Genomic DNA, 27659 nt, shown 5'->3' with positions numbered 1-27659 from the left:
GGGATTGGTGTTAGGTGAGGACATTGGTAAAAATGTCAAACTATGAACTTGGACCCTCTAGCACCTGGTTCCATCCAGGAGTCCTGCTGTCTCCAACTATTCAAAGCCCCCAACTGCAACTTCCTTTCTGAAACTTCACTTACTGATGACATCCTCTGTCCAGAGCTTGGGCGTCATTCCTGACACAAATCCTGGGTGTCATTCCTCTACTAAGAAGTATGAATTAACACGTGGTACTCTGCTCCTGTATAATATATTTGCACCTTAGAGAATTCTTGGGATAATTATTTTAACTTAAAGTCATGACTTCACTAACAGGAGTTCCAGGCCCCCTGGTGTACCAGCTAAAGAGACAAGCAGGCTATGTCAGGTTCTCAGGTCAGGAGAAAGGACAATGGCAGTGACAATCCTGATAGGCAGGCAGAAATCAACATAAGGAGGACATCAGAGGCCAAACCGGAGCCAAGTAAATGGCTGCAAGGTTCATAATTAGTGATCAAGCATCCAAGGAAATAGCTTCCAACACAAAGGAAAAAAAAGGAGGTCTGCAGAAGTGTAGAAAATAGGGAAGCAATGACTGGGTGAGCCGACAGGTGACGTCAACAAAAAGCCATTTGGGATCATGGAGGTGGTCCTCTGCTCCAGACTTAAAGCTCTTTGATAATTTCTTTCCCACCAGCTTGAGTGTTACAGGGGCAGCAGGTCACTAGGAACACAGGGCTGAGAAGGAGGCGTGAATAAGGGGTAGCAGAGGCCATGGCGGGTCCATTCTGGATGGGATGGAGATGGGAGGTGACAGGGCTTGGCAGTCCTGTGCTTGGTGTCAAGAGTCTCCTTTCTGAGGTTCTGCACTGGCCAGAGGAGCAGCAACGTAGCCCAGAAGGTACATGACCAGGAATCATTTCCTATGGCAGTCCCCTTGTCTGTAGATTAAGACAAAGGGACTCAATTCTGGTCAGGGAAGGCCTCTGGGCCATGACAAAGAAAGTTCCCACCTGGTCTTACCAATTGGTATCTGCATTATCGATCCCCTATTTCCCTTTCTCCATCCAAAGCTGCTGTAAGTAACTAAGCATCTTATAAAGAGCTAGCATAAACATTTGTTTTGAACGAACAGTGATCTCCTTATAGGACATTCTTTTCTGAGTTTCTAGCAGTTATTACCTTTTTTCTTTCTTTCCTTTTTGTTTTTGAATTGCAGCCTCGGGAGGAGAGGGCAGGTGCTGTCTGTGTTGGAGGGTTGGTGGGCAGGGGGGACACTGGGACTAAATCCTCCGCAAACATTTGGTATAGTTTTTCTGGCCTGTAGTTTTCCCATCTCACACACATATTCCCAACTTCTTCCTTTTGTAGCCATGTAATCTCTGCCTGGCAACGTTATTAAGAATAAAACAACATCCTCGCACACTGTGGATGGGAATGTACTAGGATACAGCTGCTTCGGGAAACAATCTGGCAGCTCTTCCAACAGTTCAACAGAGCTATCATATGACCCAGCAATTCCAGGTTGAGGTATATACCCAAGAGAAATTAAAACATACACCCACACAAAACTCGTACTCAATGTTCATAGCAACATTATCCATAATAGCCAAAAAATGGAAATAAACTAAATATCCATCAATTTTAAAAAGGAATAAGACAACGTCAAAACCAACAAAAAATGCTTAGCTACTTACTGAGTATAAACTAAGTGCCAGCACCATACTCGGAGCTAGGGGCCCATGGCATGCTGGAGGAGACACAAAGTTGGTTGTCACAAAGCTGTGTGGAAAGTGGAAGCAGCTCCCACCAGGGGGGACAGAAGAAGGGCATATGCCATGCAACACTGAAGTCACAACTCACGTGTTTCTTCTGAACCTTAAAAATGGCAATCTTTCTTACCCACAAATGGTAATGGGAGTGAATTCAAAAGCACAATTTAAAAGCACAATTCAAATTCATTCATAAATCCAGACTTACATTTTAAAATAGCCTTAAAAAATAATTTAAAAAATTTTTAAATGGCTTCAGCCTCCCCACCCACCCTACCAACCAAAATTTTGACTAGAACTACTGATGAGAAACAATTAAATTTCATAGTCTCTCTTTACTTGCAATAGTAGATAGCAGCTCTGTCCTATAGAAACATAATGAAAGCTACGTAGGTAATTTTAAATTGTCTAGTAGTCTCATTTCAAAAAAATAAAGAGGAACAGATGAAGTTAAATTTAATAATTTAAAAAATTTATCTCAAACTATGCAAATTGCTATCATATCAACATGTAATCAATATAAAAAATGACTGATGAGATATTTTGCATTCTTTCTTTTTTTTTTTTTTTTGGTACTGCCTTCAAAATCTGGTGTGTAGTGTATATTTAGAGTATATCACAATTCCAAACAGCCATATGTCAACTGTGTAGTAGTCACCCATGGCTGGGGTCTGTGTGGACAGCTCAAGTTCACAGAGGAGGTGAGGCATTGTGTGCAAAAGTGGAGGCTCTGCAGTCTGAATGCATGAGTTTGAATCTTGGCTCCGTCACACTGCTGTATGACCTCATCTGTAAAATGAGAATACAAATAATGCCAATTTGAAGGGGTTGGTATGAGGATAAAATAAAAATAAAATAAATAAATAAAATAGATTTTAAAATAATAAAATAATTTTTAAAATTCAATTTAAAAATAAAAAATTTAAAAATTAAAAATAAAACAAATAATAAAAATATAAAAACTAAAAAAATAAAATAAAATAAAATAGACCTTGTGAGGTTTTTTGCATGGATCTTGGCAAATATTAAGTTGTTGTAATTTTACAATGCATGTGCTCCATACTTAAAAACTTAATGTGATCCTGGACAAGTTATCTTACCCCTTTAAATATTCATTTTCCTTTTCTGTAAAACAGAGGTGATAATAATACGTCATTAAGAAGATTAACTTGTACAAACATAGCACTTAATAAATGTTCGTTTCTTTCCCCTTGGATTCAGGTGTCACCAAACAGAGAAATAGCCAAAGGGCCAGCAGAGTTGGAACAGAGGTAAATGGGCCTGGGTAATTGGCAAACTGGATCGTCACAAGGTAACTGTGCGACAGGCAAGCATCTAGATGGTTCCAACCTACCTCGGGCAGTTTGAGAGTGCCCACGAGATGTGCTTCTTTTGTAGTCCCTGTACTAGAAGCCATCTAACAACAAGCAGGCTCACTGTTTCATAGGCTGATGGAGGATGGATTTGCATCTTATATGATACCTCCCTATGTATGCCCAGTTCAATAGACAGCCATTCAGTATTTTAAAGCTACAGCCATGACTTGATTCTCTTGGTGTTAATAAGAAGAAAAACAAATAAACTATTCATTTACTATGTAATTCAAAATCTCTAATGGTAATGGCCTTGACTGCTTTCCTACTCCGAGGCTTGTTTTTTTTCATATTTAATGTCTTATACAAGATTTTGAGAAGGAAAACTTAAAAATTTTAATTAGAACCATATCCTAAATATCCTTCTTCTCCTCTGCATATTTGTTTATTTTTTCTTAGGATTGATTTGTTAAGAGTTTTGGAATTACCGGAGAAGAGCTTTTGAGAATGTTTGAAATCCATGATTCAAAACAGGGAAGGTCACAAGAGTGATGGGATTGGTTATGACACAAGAAGGATCCAGCCATTCCTCAAACCGGGGGCTCAGAACGCTCCACCCTGCACTTCAAGGAGATGTTGTAAACCCTCCCAAGGTTTTAATGCCCCTTCGTGCTTTAACGTTCCAGAAGGCTCATTTCTGAATAATAATAAAACTGCCACGAAAAACAAAGTGAGCTTTAGATGATACCAAGGGCTCAGCCATTCCTCCCACCAATGGAAAGGGAAATTTCGATAAGACACGAACAGTACTTGATTTTACCTAAAGGGACTCACAGCTCTGACTCCTCGCTTCTCCAAGGAATTCAATAAAACTAAGTGTAACAATAAAAAATGAAATAAAACAAACATCACAAAAACAATCTCCGCTAAACTAGGTCCCCTCTTGAGCCTAGATTTATCTCTGTAGCCATGTTATATCTTTCAGAAAGTGGCAAAAACCACTCTTTTTTTTTAAATACAGGAGTTAATGCTGATATGATCAATTAAATAAAACAGAATTGGGCACAGACAGATACCTTACCAAAAAGGAAATAAATATCCTGAGAATCTGCATAGAGATTATTCGGGATACTCATGTTATTCTAACTACTTCAGTGGCATCAGGCACAGTCTTAGGGAAAAGGGGCCCTGATGAATAAATGTACTTTAAATTCATTTAAAGGCAGTGATTTGAGATTTAAGGGACATTGGGGTGGGTTGGGGAGGGGTGTGCAACCACAGAAATGTCATTTAAACCATGAAAAGTTTTTCATCCAGAAATCCCAAGGGTTTTACTTATGTTGATGTCTATTCCCCACCTGATAGAGGGAGAGGAATGATTATGAGAGGAAGAAGGGTCTCTGAGACCAAAATTGGAGGCACAGATAGAGGCTGGGTTTCCTTAGGCATCCCTGGCCCAGCCCACAGTTGTGAAGAAATTATTATGGATTTATTATTATGCTTTGGAGCCTCATCTCCTAAGTGAGACTGTAGCCTCCTTACCTCTCTCTGTCCCCTTCAGTATTTTTTTTTTTTGGCCGCACAGCTTGTGGGATCTCAGTTCCCTGACCAGGGGTTGAACCCAGGCCATGGCAGTGAAAGCCCAGAATCCTAACCACTAAGCCACCAGGGAACTCCCCCCCTTCAGTATTCTTTACGTACAGCAGCTATTCAAGACATATTCGTTGATGGAACGGCCTCCGTTCTGTGAGACTGGAGGTAACTAAACGGTTCTCAGCAGGTTATGTGTTATTTATACAAACAAAAAATTCTAGCAGAACACACATGACTAGTTGCTATAACTGCTCCTAGAGGTGGATTTACAGTGAAGTGAATGCAGCTGAAGATTCAAAACCTCTTATTTGCATAGACTGCTTCCAAGGCCCTGGACCTAATTTTGTAATTTGGTGTTACTTGCCTTAAAGAGGGTTTCCAAATTACATAAGCTTCAGGCCTCACAAAGCTTGGATCTGCTCTGGGCTGTTCTTAAAAGCCATCCATGAATACCATCATGGAGATTTTATCTGCCATTATTTTAACTCCTACGTATCCAAAGCAAATATAAATCAATTAGTTCTGGAACCATGGACAAATTAGGCCTGGGTTTCCTCGCTTCTGAAAATGACAAGCAACTGCATAGAATTCCTCAAGTCCCAAAAGAGAGAGATGCGGAGAAGTAAGATACAGTGGGAAAAGAAGGCAGCAAAGGACCTGAGCCCCCAGCCCCAGTCCTGGCTGCACTGCTAACAGCTGGTATGTGACCTTCAGTGAGGAACTTCACCTCTCCAGGCCACAATTTTCTCTACTGTGAAACGAGGCAGGTGGACAAGATGCTCTCTGAAGCCCCATCTCGTCCTGTGCTTCCAATACCCTAATTTATGCTGTAGGCCACAACTCTCACCTACTCTCACCAGATGCTCACAAGAGCCCCAGGGAGTATTCAGTGGGGTATTCTGGTGAGCTTCTGGCTTCTAATTCAGTGTTCTTTCTGCTATACCCCACTGCAGACATTTGCCAGCCGAACAGTAAATAAGGCTGATGTCACTGGCTTTGATGGCCTTCAAAAAATGCGCTGTTGTCATGCCGAGTCAAAGATGACGCTCTGACATGAACCAGCCTTGTAGCGTGTGGACGTGGTGATCACAAGCGTGCAGCTCCCTTCCCACGAGAGGCAGTGGATTTGAAGCTGCAGCTGGTACAGCTGGTCTGCAGGGAAACGTCATTTTTTTATCATGCCTCCATTCCAAACCAGGTTTCCTTTTCTCCATTACTTGACTGTCCATTGTTGACAGCTAGACAATCATTGGAATCACCTGGGCGCCAAAAAAAAAAAATCCTCAGCAGCCCCAACTCCCCAGAACTACCAAATTTACATTCCTGGAGATATTGGGGGCCAGGGATCTTTAATTCTAAAAGCTTCCCAGCTGATTCTGATTACCCAGCGGGTGAGAATATCGCTGTTCTCGGTAGTTTTCTCTATCTTAACAGGCCTGGAAATGCCACAGCACTTGAAACAGTCTATGCCGCTACTCTGATACCTCTTGTTACAAAGTCAGCTGGGGCAGTGTTGGCTGGGACAAGTAATAGCAGACAGAGAATACCCCTATCACAAAAGACTGCGTGTTGTACAATCCCGTTAATATGAAGTGTCCAGAGTAGACAAATCCATAGAGTAGATTAGTGGTTGCCAGGGGTTGGGAAAGGGGAACAGGAAGATAAAGGGAGGGGACGAGGGGGCAGAGATGGAAGGGGTGGTGATGGCTAAGGGGAATGGGGTTTCTTCTGGGGATGATAAAAATGGTCTAAAGTTGACTGTGGTGATGTGAATATGCTGAAAAACATTAAAATGTATGCCATAAATGGGTGAATTGTATGGTATGTGAATTATATCTCAATAAATATATAAGTAAATAACCAGCCCTAACCTTCCCTTCCTCCTCTGCACACACACATAAACACACACCCACACACGTACCATGCGAACTTGTGATCACTGGCAGGTTAATTACAAACACCCAACAAGTGAATGTCCTCCGTGTTTGGCATTCAGCCTCCTTATCACCTCACTCACCTGTGACCACTTGTTATGACCCTCCTCCCACCCTCCCAGACCAGATCCCAAATTGTCCCAGGCCAATGGCACCACCTGGTGGCCAACCCAGGAACTCTCTGACTAGGTATTTCTGCCCTACCTCCTCTCTCACTGTCTGAGGACCTCAGGCATAAGCCATTCTCTCCTTTTTTCTTCTGCCAGCTTCAGGGTTCAGTTAATTCTCATTTAGGTAATCTCCAATTTATACACAAGCATTCCCTTCCATCTCTTCTCCCAACCCTTTCCCAGAGTCCAACCCTTCAACTGCTGCTAAAAAGCTTAAGGAACTTCAGTTATAAGTCTGCGCTGTGAAGAAGGCAAAATCTGAAAGTGGTTAGTCACAATCCGATCTACTAAAGAACAACGCACCTTATTAACAAATATTTTGGAGAATAAGAAAAGCAAATAGCTACATAATAGATGGAAAGATGGTCAGTTTTGCTGGTAATCAAATAAATACAAGCTGAAACAATGAGTGTCATTTTTGCCTGTCAAAAGATTTTAAAAGGTAATACTAATAGTTAACAAGGGAGACAAGATTCCTACAAACAGAGGAAGAGAGAGCAGCCCTATTACTCCAACATTTACAGAAATCAATCTGACAGTAGGTAGGAAATGGAGCCTAAAAATATGCATGGAGCTTGACCCAATTTTTCTTTTCATAGAAATATATACCCTAGAGAATTTATCAGGAGTCTACACAGATTCATATGCAAATATGATCACTGAAGCAATGCTTTTGATGGGGACAAACTGGAACAACTCTAAATGTCCTGTATTTGGGGAATACTTAACTGAACGTGGGATAAACATATAATAGAATATAACTCAGTTACTAAGAATAATTACAGTGATTTTTTAAAATGATGAACAAAAAGGCTCTTGATATCATATTAAGTATAAAAATCCAGATTAAAATATTTACAGTATGGGGGGGAGGGATAAATTAGGAGGTTAGAATTAATGCATACACACTATTACATATAAACTAGATAACCAACAAGTACTTGCTGTATAGCACAAGGAACTATACTCAGTATTTTGTAATAACCTATAAGGGAAAAGAATATGAAAAAAATATATATATGTATGTATAACTGAATCACTGTGCTGTACACCTGAAACTAACATGACATTGTAAATCAACTATACTTCAATAAAAAAATATTTACAGTATGATTTTTTAAAATTACATATATATGCATAGAAAAAGAGATTGGAAAGAAGCACAATAAATGTTGAAAGTAGGTATCTCTCCGTGGTAAGACTGTAAATAATTTATTTTCCAAATCATCCGCAGTGGCCTTTATTACTTTTATAATAAGAAAAATTACTATAAATATAAGTAGTCCATACCACCTAGAGAGTCTTTAAAGGTACCCCAAATTTCCTTCTGAAATGTGCTGCACCAGGAAAAATAAAGCCTGCAGAGAAGTGGTACTCCACAGGGGGTGATGTTGACCCACAGATGACATTAGTTCTGGTTGTCACAAGTCAGGGAGTTCTGCCGGCATGTAGAGGGCGGGTGCCAGAGATGGAGCCCTCACAGCAGAGAAGTCTCTGGCCCAATGTCACGGGTGCTGAGAGTGAAAACCCTGCTCTCAAGTCAAACTCACACGATTTGAATCCAGACCTGTATCTGTATCCCCCTTAGCTGGTCAGTCCTGGCCAATTACTCACCAACTCTGCACGTCAACTTGCCCTTGTGAGAGAGAAGCATCTGCATAGGATTTCTGAGGGCAAAAGTAACCATATATATATATATATATATATATACATATATATATATATATATATATATATATATATATATATGGTGTCTGGCACATAGTAGATGCAAAATAAACATTAGTTCTCTTCCCCTAGAACCACATTTAAGGAAAAAATACTATTACGTATTCAATTTTGTGTTTCCTTTTGTTAGGTATTATAAAAAGAGAGCTTCTTAACCTTTTAGCTAACCTCAATTACCCTTTTCAAACGTACATTTGGAGTCAAGTCAGCTTTGATGTGCTCTCCCCAGATTCTAGAGCTTTAATATCAGGTTGATAGGATGAAAAAAAGTGAATTCTTGAATCTACCAAAAACTCATGGAGGCAAATGTTCTAAGTACTGGGGCTAATGTAGGTGAAAAGCTGATCTTCTGTCCTGACACTGCCCACTGGGTCCACCCTGGGCTCTGGAGGGGGACACAGGGCACCAAAGGACACACAGGTGTTGTGTGTGCATCTCTGCTTAAATCGGAGGGAGGCTGACGGTCACCACGTGCTCTCCTCGGTGCTGTAACTGGGGGTGAGGGATGAGATCCGACTCGTCTTGGACCACAGATGAAGGCACTGAAGCAGGGTGGGGAGGCCTGGGTGGGTAGGCGGGCTGCAGAGAGAGTTGCGTGGGTACCAGGTACCGATCACTTACTCTGCTCAAGGCCTGGATCTGGAGAGCTGGGAGGAGCTGACCACTCCCTGCCTGCAGGCACGTCTTGCACGGCCCAGACCCCTGGGCTCCACAACTCTGCCTGTAAAAAAAGAGCCAGAGGCGCTGACCTGGCTCCAGTGTGCTGTATACAGACCCAGTTCAATGAGAACCAACTGCCAAAAATTCTCTTCACTGACCCCGTGCGAAAAAAAAGAATCCTTCTGATATTTGTATAATGCATCATTTACCGTCAGAAGAACTGCTCTTTTTCCCATCCCTTTGGAAACATTTTCAGGCAATAGCACCTGCACTGTTGCCATATTTTTGCACACTCCAGCGACCAAGGACTATTCAGAGTCTGGACAAACTCAACAAGTGGTCCTTCCCATCATCTGCTGAAGGATTAAAAAAAGAAGAAGGCAGGCAAGCAAGAGACAGGAGAAGCGACCCGCTGGTTCAGTTCAGGAGACGGGTGTCTCCGGTAGTTTACAGCAAAGGGACTCCTCCCAGTAGGCCCATCCACTCGTGTTGCTCAGGTGGAAAATGTGAGTCACCCACATCTCGTCCAAACCGTGCCGGGCTTGTTGACACAGGCCTGCTGAGCTCTCGGACCGGGAAGGTCCCCTGGGCCTCTACAGGGCAGGCCACTCTACGGGACTGACCGTCTCCTCAGCCACAATCTGTCTCATGCAAAGATAAACTCGGACAGGCCACCGGGGATAGATGGCCAGTAGTGCCCCGAGCCTGTCACGGATCCCTGCTGGAAGGGCCCGTCACCTTGGTTGTTTCCAGCCCTGGGGGAGTATCACTCTGCCTTGCTCAGGCCAAACACCCTGCCAAAGTTCTCACTGCACGCTGTGCCACACCCACTGGGCACCAGCGTCCTCTGAAGTGCTGGGAGGGGTCAGTCTCTGGCCCCCTGAGAGCTTACGATCCAGTGTGTCCAACACAGAACAGGTGGAGCGGCTAGAGGAAAGAGCCAGTCCACAGACCATCCAGCCCGTGCTGCGCATGGCCGGAGGCACGCTCCCTCGATTCTCTCTCTGACGTCCACACGCGCTGAGTGACTGAAGCAACACCCGCCTCCGTCCCCCGAGATCCCGATGGTGTTGGTGCCTAATGCGCACATATCTGACCAAGACACAAAGAAATACCCCACCCACCTCCCACAGAAAACCACCACCGCCGCCGCTGCCAGCCAGGCTCAGGGCAGCCTTTTTATCTGCAAGGAGGCAGAGGAGTTGCAGGACACTCTGCAGACAAGGGGACAGGCAGAGCCACACGCACCACATATCCCTGTCCCCGGATGCTGTTAAATAGAAGAACTCGGTGACAACCCTCAAAGTGACCAGCTTTCCTGCCACCTCCCCTCCACCCCTAACCACCCTGCACTCAACACATTCTGGATAAAATGTCTATTTCTTCCCGCCTCCTCCTGCCTGAACCTGAGGCCCCATGATCCGCAAGATCCTTCCTCAAGGAAGCCCGGCTCAAGTTCAACTGACCTGCGGCGTTTTCTGTTTTTTTTTGGGGGGGGGGGTGCGTAGGGCAACGCCTTACCTCCCCTCAGAGCTCCTGTCGTGGTGACTGTGAGAGCCACATTCTGGACTCTCAGCTCCTATCCCAGCGTGTGGTAAGTGTGCATTTCTATTTTTATGTCCCTTTCCCTCACCTAGACTTCAAGCTCCTCAGACGAGGGCTGCTAGAATCACAGTAAGAGAACACGGGCCCGTTCGCTCCCCTGCAGCTCCGCGGATACCAATCTGTATCACACCCATTTAACTGACCCACTCCACTGGAGCGAGGGGGTGTATGAAAACACAGTTTATCATTCCTGATCTTGCGTTGTGTTTTCTCATTCTTACCCCTCTGGAGTACCGATGGAAAACGCATCCGGGGATGGGGTGAGGGGAAAGGCAGTCCAGTCCTGCTCCGTCCCCGATCCTCAGGAAAACTACCCAATTCCTTGGGTCGGAGTTTAACTTTTACTAACAGGTTAAGAGAAGATAATGACTGACTCTTATTTCACAAAGATCCTATGTAAAAAAATTAGGTGTGTGTTGGTTGGTTTGAAAATGTAACAAGGTTACAGCTCCTGGCATGTGGTAGGCACTCAGTAATTACTTATGGAGTCAATAAAAATGGAAATGTGTTAGATGATATTTTGATAGGATGCATGGCTCAGGGGAAGCATACCGATCACGGCCTGCCAGTCACGCCAGCACGTGGACGGTCTGCTCTCAAGCGACTGAGAACACGCTTTCCAACCCATCTGCACACCATTCTCACACCAGCATCTCCTACATGCACATGAGCATGCTTCGCTCTTGGCTCGGCAGCTGACTAAACAGTCAGTCTTCTTGACTTTTAAGATGTTTCTATAACCCATGTCATGGCCAAACACAAGACGTATAGCCATAAGGATAAGAAATAGAACAGAGCACGGTTGGGTATGGAAAAATTGCTATTTACTGGTTTTCAGGAAGCATCTCTCTTCACTATAGTCACATGTGCCTAACTCCTAAGGTCAACACTAGCTAGAGCACTTCATAAGACTGGGGGTGGGGGGATGGGGGGGATGGGTACTGGTTCCTCCAAAGTCTAACATGCAACTATGGTGGGCAGTTTCCCCAGGCCAAGCCTAGGAGAACACAGGGAACAGGGAACATAGGATATGACCATAGACATGACCATCTTCCAGCCCTGAAGCCATTTATACCTAGAAATATATATGGTAGAATGAAACAGGTAATGACCATGACAATGCTTCCCATATGAGTAACATCTCATATTGTCCCAAACGCTTTTATATGTATGATTTAACTTGACTGCTATATCAACCCTGGGAGATGGCCTGGGTAGCTTACCTCCATCTTCAGACTGGGAAACTAAACTTCGTAGAGTTTAAGGGACTTGCTTAGTGCCACAACGGCAGGTCTGAGCCAGGACTCAAACCCCTGGGCTTCGAGCCTCGGTGCTTTTCCTGCTACGCCACAAGATGGTCACCTCCCCCACCATCCACACCACGTGCCCCTTCTGCCACTCCAGTCCCATGACACACCACGGGTAAAAGTCACACTTAGTTTTAATCGTGGTGCCAAGCTGTGGTCTGCTAAACCCTCCCAGCCGGCTTCCACAGCTTTCTTTACGAACCGTGGTGCCCAAGGTATTTGCACCAATTTGTTCCAAGAGGGCAGTTTGTCGGAAAATTTGCTTTCTGAAGCTTCACGTCCCTGAAACACCATCTGCCCCAATCCGCCTGTGGTTTACCACGACTCCCAGCATCATTACAGCTTCTCAGCTAAATATCACAGGATTAGCCAAGTCTACGGGGATGGAAGACAGCTGGTTGGAGAAATTCAGTCAAACCTAACACAGCTGGCTTGCCAACTAGATCGAAAAGCTCAAGCTGTGCGATTGTGGGCAACTTGACACTTTTTTGTCACTGTTAGAAAGGTTATATCAAATGAGACAGGGTTTGGGAAAGTAGTTTTGCAAACCATAAAGTATTATATAAGATTTTGTTACCACTATTCCATTTCCCATATGTATGTGATCTGCTTTGTCCATTATCTGTGGAAATCATGTCCTGTGGTGACTCAGAACGCCGCTATTGCCGTGCCCTGTCTCCAGATGGCAAGTCTCAGGTGACGAGGTCCCAGCTTGAACCTGCTCTGAGCTTCAGATAGGACAGCTGTGTCTGGGAGGACACCAGCCAGAAGCTATTTGCATGAGGAACTGAGATGCCTCCTGGGGAAAAGCTCAAACGAAAGGGAGGAGGGAGGAGTCTGGCCGGCAGACCCTGAGGCAGGGATAAGTCCTGCCTTTGTGGTTAGTGGGTGGGGTGGGGGAGGGATTGTTAACCCCTACGGTGCCCGATGCCTAGTTAGGTTTCTCTCCCTGTGCAACCTCTCCTGTGATCTATGGAGAGCAAGGTGGGGGGCTGGGTGTTGCTGGGAACAGTGAGAAATAAAATGGAAAGCTCTGTTTTCCTAAAACTCTCCAGGGTTTAGGGGCACAAGGTACACTGACGGGTCTCCCCCTGCCCTCGCCACCCAACACTTTATGACAGGCTCCCTGAGGTTGTAACAGCTCAGTGGCTGGAGTCTGGAGGATGAGGTGGTGCACAGCTGAAGGGGACAAGGAGAGGAAGAAGGGAAACATGGGTAAGTGCTCCATGGTAGGGGCCAATGCACTGTGGTCAGAATCATACGTGGGTTTAGGGCACTTTGCAGGAGCTGAGGTCCTACGTGAGCAGGTGGGAGAAGAGCCAGTGAATTTTGAATTATTAGGGTTAAAATGCTCGAAATAGGGACTTCCTGGTGGTCCCGTGCGTCCACTGCAGAGGGCAGGGGTTCAATCTCTGGCTGGGGAACTAAGATCCCACAAGCCGTGTGGTGTGGCCAAAGAAATAAAAAATAAAAATAAAATAAAATGCTCGAAATATAGTTACAGGCTGGATGATCTTGACTGATCTAACACTAGTTTCACCTGCTGGCATCTCAGAGGTCAATGTTGTTTCCAAAGAGCAAATACAGTGAGAGGTTCTTTCAAAAGATATTTTGTGAGCATCTATTATGTGCCTGGCCCTGTCTAGGCCCTGCAGATACAAAAAGCAGGGCAGACATTGTGTCTGCTCCTGCAGATCTTACAGTCTGGTGAGGAAGGCAAGCAGCACCTCATCATAAATGCCAATTCACAGGCGTTCTATATAGAGCAGCAAATTCAAAGAAAGATTAATAATGAGCCCAGGAACAAGGATCATCCTTAAAGATAAACCTATTTCCCCAGTTTGGTCCAAGATCAAGCCTGTCCTCAACCACACCATTAATCAAATAGCGTAAGCAGCAGCATGCTCTGTTGGACAGAACAGAACAGAAGAAAGGTACACCAGGGTCCAGCTCAGGCTCTGAAACACATTCAAATACTAGCTGCATCCCTGGACAAGTCACTTCTCTGACCTTCTGCTTCCACATCTGTAAAATGTGGCAAAGAATACCTGCCCTCCTTGCCTGAATCAAGGAAGCAATTATGAGGGGCAAGCATGAACTTCACGGCATCCCGACATACTCCTGCCTCTTCCCTTTTTTCCCAGCTGAGGAAAGACCTAAATCCAGGCCTCCATCTGAGCTCCCGGTTTCATCTCCTCCCACCTCCTCAGGAATGTTCACCCCTCAGTCATATCTGCTCTTCATCCCACATCTTTAACTCTCTATTGGGTCTTGCCAATTAGCACTTCAACAAGTTCAAATCTCTAAAACGACCACCTACACAAAAACCTTCCTCATCTCTACATCACCAGCCCCCCATCCTTCCACAACTGTTACTCAGTCTTCTCCCCACTACCCGACATTCTGGAACAGATGTTTACATCGTGTCTTCTCTCCTGTTTCCTGCACTGTGGTTTCTGGCCCCACTACTCCGCAGAACCCGTTCTGCCCAGAGACCCCCGGGGAACTTCAGTGTTGCTACACTCAGTGTACACTTTACACCCAATGGTCCTTATTTCACACAACCTCTCTGCTGATTTTGACAAAGGTGACCACTGCCCCTTCCTGAAACACTCTTCCCTTGTTTACACTGCACCTTTCTGGTCCTCCTTAATGCCCAATCTTTCTTGGTTTCCTTCGCAGATCCTTCTACCTGGCCCTGCAGACTGAGTTGTCCGGGCCTTTACTCAGGTGTCTGCTCTTCTTACTTGATACTCACCCAGGTAATCTCATCCATTTCTATGGCATCAGCTGCCACTAATATGCAGATGACTCCCAAAGCCCTTCCTTTACCCAGACAGCTCTCCTGTGTCAGGTATATCTGAGTGCCTTCTGGACACCTGCACCTGGATGTCCCAGGGCACCTTAAACACAACAAAGTCATCATTTTCATCTCCTTATCCTCCCCCCCACCACCAGAAAAAAACCCCAGACCTCCCCCATTCCTTTTCAATTTCTTATCACTATCCGTGCAATTGCCTAAGACAAAAAACTGGAAATCATCCAGGGAAGTTTTAAGGATTTGAGTTCAGGGTGGTCTCAACAGAACCCTAAAGGACATGGGCCAAACTGGAGGCCATGGTCCACTCAAAGACAACCCTTCAAGCCCATTGCTCTCATTGGCTCTCCCAGGATGAGGATAACCTAGAAAGAGACTTTTGTCAGGATACCTGGGTCAAGAGTCAGCCCCACCCCTTCCTTCAAGTGCAGAGAGAGGCTAGCCTGAAACTTTGAGAGGCCCAGGTCGGTGGTTCAATGTTAACAACTCTTCCCTCCAACCTTCAAATGGGAAGCAACTATTGCCACCCTGTGGCCAAGTGGAGGCACTGCGGCTCCTTTACGAGGCCAAAGGTTGGCCAAGTAGAGACTCCTTAGGATCTGCCCCTTCAAATAGACCTTATCTTACAAAGACTCTCCCCCTGATATTTATTAAGAAAATAATCTTGGTTCTCTTTATTTTAAAACAAGAAAGATGAAGCCCAAAATTTAGTGTTATAAAAAGGAGTTTTGGTATTTTTAGGTTTGGCAATACTGGTTTAAATTTAATCAGGATCCATCAAGTGCCAGTATTTATAAATTTCCCAGTGGCTTGGTATCTGGGGTTATCATGTGGTCTAGAATGGTGGGGAAAATGAACCAGTGGTATTGACGAGACCCTCTTTTACCTGAGGCTGCTATTCTGAAGACTGAAGCACGTTTTCTGGTTGGATTCATCAAAAGCTAACATTAGTGTCAGCTGGCAGAGCCACTTCTGATTCCCACGCATCTCTATCCCATAGCTAATGGCTCTCTGAATCAATCCCTTGGACAGCTGGTGGCTTTATTTGTTTCTGGGGATAATATAACAGCAGTAGCCATTTAGCTATGTCATAGGGACCAATGAGCCACTTTGAGCTTGGAGGGAGGTGGGCACTGCTGAGATACAAGGTGCACTGAAACACAGCTGAACTGTACTGCTAACTGGGTGAGTCATCCAAAATAATATCAGGGAAAGCCATTAAAGACTGGAAGCGTGTTCCTGATATCCACAAAGTGAGAGGAGGCAGGCCTACATTCAGTTACTAACGGAACCCACTTGTGAGAGCGGGCTGAAGCCCCACTTTATGAGAAAACCAGGTTTCAGAACAGTCGCTGAGATCACACACAGCTAGTAAATAGTATGGTTAAGACTCAACCCGTGACCACCTAGAGGGGTGGGATAGGGAGGGTGGGAGGGAGGTTCAAGAGGGAGGGGATATGGGGATATATGTATATGTATAGCTGATTCACTTTGTTATACAGCAGAAACTAACACACCATTGTAAAGCAATTATACTCCAATAAAGATGTATTTAAAAAAAAAAAAAGACTCAACCCGGCTTTTCCTTACCATCAAAGCGTGTGTTCTTCTCTATAAAACAAGTTGGTGCCTGTTTGTCTTTACTTTGTATTTTTGTTTTGCTTTGGGTTAAGAATTTACACATTTGATGGCCATCCTTTAATAATACAGTCTCTCTTTTTCCCCAGACAGAAGATGAGCACAAACCACAACTCTCCATTAATTACTTAATGGTTAGCAATTCTCATGCTAGAAGATGTTTCTCATACAAATTTTTAAACTCTATGATTATTTTCTCTACACTATATGCAAGGCTATGTAAAATCAGTTAATTTGGGGGCAAAGTATGATTAATTCTCACAATGTTTATAACATCATAAAAAATCTTTACAATTGTGATTAAAGGAATACATTTATTTATGAAGTTTCGAAAAAAGAAAAAAAGAATTTACACATTTGAAAGATGCTCCTTACCAAGTCATGTTTAAGGTACCTACGGAGAAGTGAAAAATAACCTCCAACCTCTTAGGATGTTTTGGGTAAATGCTTCCTCCCCAGGGACCACTTAGAGCAGGTCAACCAGGAGGCTGGCTTAACAACCGGTGACTTAACAACCAGGAGGCTGGGTACCAGGTTTCAGGAATCCTCTATCTATTGCCTCAAGTCTAGTTGGCCCCCTGCTGGTTTCATTCCATAACTGCAAAAAGCCTTTCCCATTTCTCAATAGGCCCCTGTACAGAAGGTTCAAACCTTGCACCCTGGTGATCAGTCATAGTCAAAGTAAATAGACATTTTGCCAAGCACGTTATCACTGAGTTCCTGGCAAAAACTTCTAGGTAGATTTTTTAAAACACAGAACAGAAATGGAATATTTTCCTTGAACTGAAAGGAATAAAGTCTCAAAAGATCCAGAAGTCAAATAGAATTTATATACTTATTGCTGCCAGATATACTTATTTTTTAAATATTTATTCAAATATACATTCATTCTTCAAATATTTACCAAGTGCCTACTATGTATCTGGGTATAAAGCAGTAAATAAAATAGATATTGCCTCATGGAACTGCCATTCCAGTGGGGAGACAGACAATAAATAAGCAAGGAAACAAACATTCATTATAAATTTTAAAAATGCTATAGAGTTTTAAAAAAACAAAAGGGCACTGTGGCAGAGAAGGGGGGACTACTCAGAGAAGCCGGGTAGGCCTCTCTGAGCGGATGACTTTGAAGCTGAGCCCTGCAGAGGAGGACAGGTGTATGCAGAGTGGAAAGAACAGGTGAGAGCCTGGAGGAGGGAAGACACTGGTGTGGGTGTGGGGCTGCAGGGAGGTTGGGAGGGATGAAGGCAGAGTGCAGGTGAAACGGGCAAGGAAGTTGTTGGCCTTCACAAGCACAGCCTAAAAGACATCTCAACATTAACACGTGCAGGGCTTCCCTGGTGGCGCAGTGGTTAAGAATCCGCCTGCCAATGCAGGGGACACAGGTTCGAGCCCTGGTCCAGGAAGATTCCCACATGCCGCAGAGCAACTAAGCCCGTGCGCCGCAACTACTGAGCCTGTTCTCTAGAGCCTGCGAGCCACAACTACTGAGCCCGCGTGCCACAACTACTGAGCCCACACACCACAACTACTGAAGCCCGCGTGCCTAGAGCCCGTGCTCTGCAACAAGAGAAGCCACCGCAATGAGAAGCCTGCACACAGCAACAAAGAGCAGCCCCCGCTTGCCGCAACTAGAGAAAGCCCGCGCACAGCAACGAAGACCCAACACAGCCAAAAATGAGAAACAAAAAAAACAAAGAAAGTTCCTTTCCAGGATATCATGCCAATATCCTGGCATCACCCCTGGCTCCTCACTGTTTTTCAGTTCCTACCTCCAACCCACCGGCAAATCCTATTGGCTCCAACTTCAAATATACCCATCCTCCGACCATGCCTCGCCACTTCTCTAGCTGCCATGCTAGTACACCCCTCACCTGGATTATTACCTTAGTCTCCTAACTCATCTCCCCCATTGCAGTCCTCCCTCCCTACAGAGTATTTTCAAGACAGCAGTTGGAGTGGTCCTTTTCAAAGGAAGGCTGATCACATCACTGTCCAAAGTCTCCAATGGCCTCAGATACACGCTCAAAGAAAAAGCCAAAGTCGCTGTAGGACTGTAAGACCCTATGACACGATCTGTCCCCACACACCACCTCCCACCTCCCCTTCCTGCCCTTACCCCAGTCTCATGTCTTCCTGCGCTCCTGAGTCCTGGGCTACAGCCACACTAGCCTCCTTGCTCTAACCTTATGGCTTTCGCATTTGCAGCCCTCTCCATCTGGAAGGTCATGGATCACACAGCTGACTCTCTCAACTCTTATTTTTGCCTGTCTTCCCAGTGAGGAGTCCCCTGCCCCTATTTTGTTTCCTCCATCCCCCTCTTCTGCTTTATATTTTTATAGCACTTATGACCATTTGACTTATTACACATTTTACTTATTTCTTTATGTAATGACTCTATCTCCCCTGTCCTGCCAGTCTTTCAGGTTCATGTTCATTTCTTCAGTACCTAAAACAGTGCCTGGCATTCAAAAAATGCTTGTTGACTTGACAAATGAGTGATGAGAACAGTGGACTACAATGGACTAGGAGAGAACAGGAGGTGAGGAAGTACATTAGCATATGTGGAAAGGTTGCTGTGGAAGAAAATTGGTAGAGTAACTCGAAGGGATATGGGATCAAAGGAGGAAATATTTTTTTAGTGGGATATATGACCCCAGTGACCTAATAGTAATTTACACTGATACCACATCCTATTTTAAAAGGAGAGTTTATAATGTTATGTTTGAGAGCTTATATACATCTTCAATAGTGAGATTAATCTAAGGATTATACAATTAATTAATCAGAGTAGACACAATAAGAGGAAATTGTCTTCCATGTGCCACTTATTAGACAATGAACAGCCCTGCATGCAAAGAATTGAAGAGTCCAGTAATTGTCACCTAAAATGACAATGATGATTCATCTAGAAATGATTTCATGGTAGAATAGTTGGAGTATGCTAAAACTTTATTTTTGTTTCTCTGAACTGGAATATTACCTGCTTGCAGGTGAATAAATTTAAATCCTACCCCCAAGCTAAATGGAAGCTTCAAGAAGTAATTCACTCAAGGTCACGTTACTGATAAATGATGGAGCTGCCGGTTAAATCCAGATATCTTTGGGAACAGTTTATGTTAAATGTGCATTAAAATTCACACCAGAATATATGTATGTATATATATATATCATATTGTTTCTATAAAAATTAGAAAGAAAAACTTTCTAACTTGGTCTTTCATAACAAAATACTAAAATAAATGTTGAACGGATATGGAAGATACCCCATGTATCTGTCAGACACCTGGGAATTAGCATGAATGAATGTCAGCAGAGACAATGCAAATAAACGGATGAGTTGAAACAATCCTACACTCACATGAGAAAATATTAGACCACCCAATAAATTAAATGCCAAAGTCCAGGACAGGGAAAAATCCCAGGCTTCTTATTTCGTTTCCCTCTTACCTTGCACCCAAGCTGTCATAGGCAGAATTCTAAGATGACCCCCAAGATTCCCACCTACCGGTGTACACGCCCTGCATAATCCTCTGCCTTTGAGTGTGGGTAGGACCTGTGGGTTATCACTCCCTTGATAAATGACAAAAGTAATAAGATAGTCCCTCCTATAATTATATTGTATTATGATTAGCAGACTAAAGGGATATTCTCCTTCCGGATTTGAGGAAGTAAGCTGCCATGTTGTGAGAGGGTCAGTGGCTTACAACCAACCTGAGTGGCCTCTGAGAGCTGAAAGGGACCCTGCTGACAGCCAGCAAGAGAAAGGGGACCTTGATCCCACAACAGCAAAAAACTGAATTCTGCCAACAACCTAGATGAGTCTGGAAGAGGACCCCAAGCTCCAGCCAAGACTGTATCTCCTGTCAGCACTGTGATTTCAGCCTGATGAGACTGAGCAGAGGTCCCAGCTAACCCATGCCTGACTCCTGACCACAGGACACTGTGAGCTGATCAACGGCTATTGTGTTAAGCTGCTAAATGTGTGGTCATAGGAAACCAAAACACAAGCCGATATTCATCCCTTCCACAGACACTGTTAGAGGAGACCCAGCATGGCTATGACGTCACATTACCCCAAGGGTAATAATGAAAGCAGAGTTTTTAATTCTGAATTGTTCTAATCCGTGCTCTTTCACACCTCCAATGCCTTTTCACTTGACATTCCCTGATGAATTCCTATTCAAACTTCAAGACCCAGGTCAAATGTTGCTTCTTCAAAACAGCATTTCCTGACAGACACCCCCATCCACTCCCAAGCAGAATAAATTACTCTGTTCTTTACTTCCATGGCAGCAGCTAGCCTGTCCATCTGTCAAAACACTGGCCATGATGCACTGTAATAACCTCTCCTGGCTCCCACCCCCCAGACTGAGAATCTTTTAGGGCAGAGCTGCCTCAGTCTCCTGCACGGTGGCCGGCACAGAGTGGGTACTGAATAGCTGGCTACTGAGTGAAGGAAAGGAGGCTGTGGATACACATAGGCTGTTGATGCCCAGGGAGTTGCTGTTTCTTTTCCACACAGATGATCAGGCCTCCAGTATTAATGGCAACCTGGAAAGCCGTCTCCATGACAACAGCTGGGTGACTAATCAAGCACTTTTACTGGTTAAAAGGGCAGATATTTACTATCTTGAAAGAGCTGGTCTGAAATGGGTAGGTGTACTTGAAGCCAGAGTTGGCAGCAGATGCTGGAAAGGCTTTAGGTTCACCTCAGAAGGGGTGGCGTGAAGCTCTGTCTGATTTGTTCTGCCTCAAGCCCTGTGCTAGATTTGCATGCTTCTGATTCAAATCATCTGTGTTAATCCATTCCTGAAATCAAATGTCAGCCTAAATAGACAACAACTCCACAGAGTTTTACTCAATGGTTTAAAACTATGGGTAACAAGACAGAAAATGAGAATCATATATCAACAATATCCATGGCATTCCCAGGACCCCCAAAGCAGATAGCTGTTTTAGGAAATTATGGTCTCAGGCAAAATTATACAAAATCAATGCACAGGAAATAGTATTTGCTGGGTGTGTGTTTTGACAAAACTCAGAGAAAGAATTCATGTTTTTCCTTAGGACCCACTCCCGTGGGCAAACACTTGAAGTGCTCTTTTGTATTCAGACTAAATTAACCATACTACTGCTTTAGGGCTCCACCTCGGTGGAGAAAGAGAGCATTCAGAATCAGAGGAATACAAAGCAAGGCATGGAAATAAAGCACCTGCTCTTAAGAGCTGCTCATCACCACCTCATAAGAGCGAGATTCCAATTCTCTCTACAAGAAAATCACTAAACAAAAGAAGTATCACTTTCTAATAAAAGTATTACAATCATATTGCCAGAAACTTAGAAGAATTCAGGTGGGAAATGCTCTTATCACCCTAAAACAGTTAAATTAACACCTGTTATATTAAAAAAAAAAATTTTTTTTTAAAGTTATTGACATAAACTCTTAACATCAGTACCTCTTTTGGCTCCCTTGGGTTTATCGGACATCATCCCTAAGAATCAAATCAGATCCTTCAGGTCCTATATTTTGAAGATCTTTTACAAATACTGGCTGGCAGTGGCTCAGAGGCAGCCAGCTGGGGACACAATTTCCCAAAGATCAGTTTGGGAGAAGACAAGGGGTCTGGGTTCTAATCTTTTTTTAGGGATAACGCTAGATGCTCCTTCATTCACTTACTAAATATTAATGTACCAGATTTTGTGCTAGATGCTAGGGCTACAGCTGTGAATTAGATAAGGTCCCTGCTCTCACAGGACTTATATTCTCATGTGTATGTATGTATCTATATACTGTGTAGTATAAGAAGAAAGGGAAAACAGAAGGAGGAAGTAGAGTTTCTTCAATATGCATTAATTATTTTACTGCTAATGGAAACTGCAAACTGGCAGAACACAGTAAATACCTTCGATGCTCTGTGGGCCCACAAGGTTCATGGCCTGGTGAGCTGGATACTCTACCCGTGGCCTGGCAATGCCCAGCTGCTCCATCACACCATGGAGCAGCCTCTGGATATCTGTTTCTGAGACCCGGTCAGGGGTTCTCGGGCTATAAGCAGCTGTTGGAGTCCATCCAAATGTCAGCCAAAACACTAGGCCAGACAGCATGGTAGAAACCATCCTGGCAACCATTTTTAACCTGCAGAAAAAAGACCAAACATATATCGATTGGCCACAACTGGCAATTGTGATGATGCAATCATGTAATCACTCCAGGGAGTGATTCAAGGACCGCCCAGGAAGGGACTGCAATGAAAAATTCTTAAGGATTTGCTTAGGCCTTATGTGTCCACCCTAGCCAGGACATCAGCTGTGAGAAGGTATTAAAGAAACAGAATAGTCTGTCTGAGATAGCAGCCAATTCCCTCTGTCCTCACATTCTTGGGAAGACTAGACTATAATGGCACTTCTGACTCATTTTTTATTGTCCTTACAGCTCCCTGGAAGCTCTGCATTACGCCTACCCCACCACTCTCTCCCTCCCTTAAACAAACAAAAACAAACAACAACAAAAATTTACCTCAATTTTGAGAAAGGGAGAGGGAGAGTGACATCTTGACTTTTCTAGTCCTGGTGAAGGAAAGGCTCAGGGGAAGGAGTTGGAAGACACAAATGGTAAAGAAGCACAGAAAGCTTAGGAGTGGTACAAGGGAACATCAATACAACTCAGGCCTGCCCTCTAATCTGGGAAGGAAGATGCAGGATGCTTGCTGCACCACATGCTAGCAGGGCGAACTTGGGCAAATGCCTCAACTTCCTTCTCTGCAAAAAGGGATGAGAAAAGCATCTGTCTTATAGAGTTACTGTGAGGTAAGTGCGAGGGCACACGTAAGAGGACTGAAAACAATGCCAGACACAGAGCCCCCCCAGATTGTTATTATTATGTTGGCAATATTGCCTTACTGTTCCGGAGGTTCGAATTTGGGGAATCGAAGGGTGATGAGAGAGAAAACAGAACAGGTGAAGGAGACTGGAGAAACCTAGTCTGGGGAGTCAACCTGTCCTGAATGTTGGCTTCCACGCAACCAGAAGCCTGCAGAACAAGAGAACAAATATTCACGCAAGTTCCCTCTGCAGCTGCTGAACCTTAGGGCGGAGACTGCAGGCAGTGGCCATGCAAACCCTCTTTTGACCATCCTTCTATGGGAGCGCGCGAGGGGGGGGGGGCGGGGGAGAAGGTGGTGGCGGCATGCATTTCTTCCCTGAAACTGAAATATTCATAATCCCCAATATCTACTTCTGTAAAGGAAAGGCTTTTTAAAAAGCCACTCAGATGTAAAACCCTGTACTACAAAGAGCTGAGACAGCAAAGCCTGCAAAATCTGACGAACAAGGCCAGAGGCAGACACCAGCCTCTCCGGCCGTCTCCATCTTTCCCTCCTCCGCTCTGAATGCGGGATGTCTTTGTTTCATTTACACCCCCAGCCAACAGCGTTCTGATTTTTTCTCCTTCCTCGGTACTCTTTCCCTCTCATTTAGAGCCGAACCTCCGATTCCCGCACCCATCCTTTGTCTGCCCCCAGCCTCCAGCTCAAGGATTTCAGCACGACGCCCTCCCCCACTCCCGATCGTGAAGAGCCCGTTGGTCTGGGTGGGCGTCAGGAGGTCGAGCCGGCCTCAGCGCAGCACTCACCGAGCGGCAGCCGGAGGAGCCTGCTGCGGTCTGGGCCTCGGTGAGGGTCGGGCGCGAAGCGGGGAGATCTGGGTCGCTGGTGCGTCACCTCCCTCCTCATCTTAGCCCCGCCCCGTCCCTCCTCCAGCAGGTGGAGGTCGCCTGGCCAGGACTCCCCAGAGCTCAACTCAGATGCTGGGGCCTTCCGCCCACGCATTCCACATACACATCTCCCAGAGACCCTCTTCCTCTATCGACCCCTGTGTAAGTAATTAACCTTTTCTCAAGCAGTTATCCAAACAATGTGCCAGATCGCCTCGCCATTTCTGTCTTTCGTTCTCAATAGCACACCTTCAACTTTGCCACCTTCCAGCTTTTTAGAAGTCTTTTAGCTTGAAGAGAAAAGAGGCACTGGGGCAATAGGAGAGACAAAAGTTGAAGAGGCCTTAAGAGCTTTTAATGATGGCAATGATTAGGCAAATCATGAGTGCTTTCAGAAGCCTTTTCATTGAGCAGGAAACCTATGGGGATATTTAATACAAGATAGAAATTTTTGTTAAAGTGATAAACCAAAACCACGTGAAAACCTCTAGGAATATTAGTTCTGAGAGCTACTTCTAAACTTCCACACCAACTTTCGAGTAAGATTCCTTTTGCCGGAAGAGAAACCATACTCCCTGCACATTGGCGGAAATGTATCCAGGTAGATCCAGAATACCTTCTGTAAAAAGATTTATAGGGCAACTTTGAACATTTGAATTTTGTTCAAACACAAGAATTGAAATAGAAAACCATACAATGAATATAAGTATTTAAATTTCTTTCGTCAAGACGGGGGATTGAGGGACTTCCCTGGCGGTCCAGTAGTTAAGACTCCCCCTTCCAATGCAGGGGGTGCGGGTTCAATCCCTGGTTGGGGAGCTAAGATCCCACACGTTTCTGTGGCCAAAAAACCAAAACATAAAACAGAAGCAATATTGTAACAAATTCAATAAAGACTTTAAAAATGGTCCACATCAAAGAAAAAAATCTTTAAAAAAAAAAAAAGACTGGGGATGAGTAAAGTACCTGGAGGTCCAAGAATAAGTACCTTGAGGAGGTTAGAATCCAGAACTCTGTACATACCCTAGTTCTGTTCCCCAAATCCATTACCATCTACAGCAATTTTATGCAGTGAAGAGGGGGGCCTGCAAAATTCATCCATGGCCTTTTGGTCCTTCCTAGCACCTTTTCTTCCATGGATGCTCTTCGGTTTCCAGCTTTTTGTTTCAGTGCATGCTAAATCAACTGGACAAATATTGTCTATTGGTTCTAGGCTCAAAAGACCATGCTGGGGTTTAATATTTATTATTCACACATACTGAGGTTTTATTCAATTCTGAATTTTACATTAATGTTGTTTCACTGTTATCTTCATTTTGTGCTTGGAAAAATGGAGAAGCCATTACAACTTATCGCCTTTGTGCTGAATGGAAATTTGACTGAAATACACTAAATTGTTTATGCTTCATATGAAAGTTGATTTTCTAAAAACAAAACATCTATTATATGTCCTGGGCTTGATGATTTTCAAAATCCTATACCAAATTTTTAGTGATTTTAGAATAATGCCAAGCAGTCTATTAAGTTCTATGTATAATTGTATTGTTTGTTGCTCATAATAATCAAATTAATATTATTAATTTATTTACTTGTAAAAACAAAGTGAAAATAGTTCTTGGAGTTACTGCACATGTCCAGACACTTTAACTTTGTTAAGTATGTTTGTATATCATTTGATCAAATATCCCCATGAGATTGGTAACATTATCTCTATTTTTTATAAGAAAAAATGAAAGCAGGAATATTAAATCAAGTCTAAAACTCAGCTTTCCCGACTCTCCAATTACCACATCTCCAAGGTTTGCACCTTCATAATCCTTTACTCTGTATCGCAGCTTTCAGCTAACAAAAAATGGGAGTGACATGTGGGTAGTTTTCTTTTTTAAATAATTATCTTTTATTATTGATTAATGATTAATCTCTCAGAAAATCCACTAATTCAGGTAATTTGTACAGTTAATTTCCTATGACTTCTTACTGAATTAGTCTTCCAGTTCAACATTTCACCTACCCCCGTGGATATACAAGGACACTGATGCATTTTTAAAAGTTTAAAAGTAAAGTTTAAAAAAACTCTTTGAACCAGACAACAAATATCTCAGAATTTATAAATATTTTCTATATCCACTTACTCTTAGAAATACCATAAACATCTGAAATGCATACCCAGTCTATAGTAAAAACCTGTTTTGATGTCAGATAAACATGATGTTTATATCTACAGATTTTTAGTCTTTATGTAAGTAAATACTTACTAATTCTGAGAAAGGGTCGATTCCTAGGTAGTGAATATAGAAGCAGGAAATAGCTTTGAAATAAAACAGATGTACTGCTATTAGGGAGACCTTGGTAGAGCAAACCTCTGACGACTTTAAATTCCTCACACAAATTCACGCTGCCTGGTCGCTCCGAATGGGGTGCAGTGTGGTTCTATTCTGCCCCAAGCTTGAATGTGGCACCCTAACAACTGACCCGCAAAACTGTCTTTAGTGCTTGAGTCTGCCTGCATATTCCTTCCTCCAAAACTCAGAGAATACCCTCTAATGTTGATATTATTCTTTCCTTAAAGATTTTTTATTTCTAATAATTTAAAATATAAATTTAGATAGATTTGCTTGACAATTTGGGTCAAATTCTAAAAGGTTATTTTGAATTTCATTAGAGTCTCAGGCAAGTCATTTTCCAGAAAGTTATCTTTAATGTCTTTGCTAAATAAATAACATTTACACACACGACAAAACCATCACAGGCTCCTGTAGGAATCCAAAGTGTAAGAATCCAAGGTAAATGTACAGAGGTGTATCAACTATTTCAAAGTCTAAAATCGAGCATCTGTATATAAGCAATCACTTTGATTAAAATCTTCCAAGCTTAATTACTCCCTCTTAAAACATTTTAAATTCTATACTGGACAAAACAGATATAAATGTACTTGTGCAAATTAACTTTAAAAAACATAGCATGGCTTTAAAGTCACAGTTACTTCTGCAGCATCATACTATATGAGCACACTTGAGTCGTCATTCTGCATTAGCCATTATTCTTAGTTCAAGTGAACACACTGTCACATCTATAGACAATATATGTCTAATTACTCTGCACCCAAAAGGAATAAAGGATTAAGATGCTATTGAAACAAATTAATATCTGGGGACTTTGATAAAGACAATAAACATTAATGGAATTTGGGAATTAAGATTTGCAGGGTTTATCTCTCTCTCTTCTCTGTGTGTTAGACATTTCTTAGAGAAACCTCATCTGACTTAGGAGTAACAGGAAATAGGCACAACTCATTCCATTCTTCCTATCGCACGTTAAAAAATAAAATTCAAGCAATTTTCAAAAATTAATTTCTTATAAACCCAGTCAACAATTTCTTTAAAAAAGTAAAGTGTAACCTCTGCTTTGAGAGATGACAATAAAAT

At 43.4% G+C, this 27659-nt stretch overlaps 1 protein-coding gene across 4 annotated transcripts in view; it reads right to left on the bottom strand.

The window, feature by feature from the left end:
- SCG5 (secretogranin V) overlaps positions 1 to 24235 on the bottom strand; it is a 53730-nt gene extending 29495 nt beyond the window's left edge. For all 4 annotated transcript variants that reach the window (XM_061182283.1, XM_061182285.1, XM_061182284.1 and 1 more), the window contains exons 1-2: positions 24154 to 24235; positions 22427 to 22659 (exon numbers count right to left, since the gene is read on the bottom strand). In XM_061182283.1, the coding sequence (XP_061038266.1) occupies positions 22427 to 22652 (226 nt within the window). In that variant the 5' untranslated portion in view covers positions 22653 to 22659; positions 24154 to 24235. The remainder of the gene's footprint in view (positions 1 to 22426; positions 22660 to 24153) is intronic.
- Between the last annotated feature and the right edge of the window lie 3424 nt (positions 24236 to 27659).

This window comes from Eubalaena glacialis, chromosome 2 (assembly GCF_028564815.1).
Source record: "Eubalaena glacialis isolate mEubGla1 chromosome 2, mEubGla1.1.hap2.+ XY, whole genome shotgun sequence".
In the NCBI taxonomy this organism is placed as follows: domain Eukaryota; kingdom Metazoa; phylum Chordata; class Mammalia; order Artiodactyla; family Balaenidae; genus Eubalaena; species Eubalaena glacialis.
The sequence above is the reverse complement of the archived record's forward strand: the minus strand, read 5'-3'. Positions and strand labels throughout refer to the sequence as shown.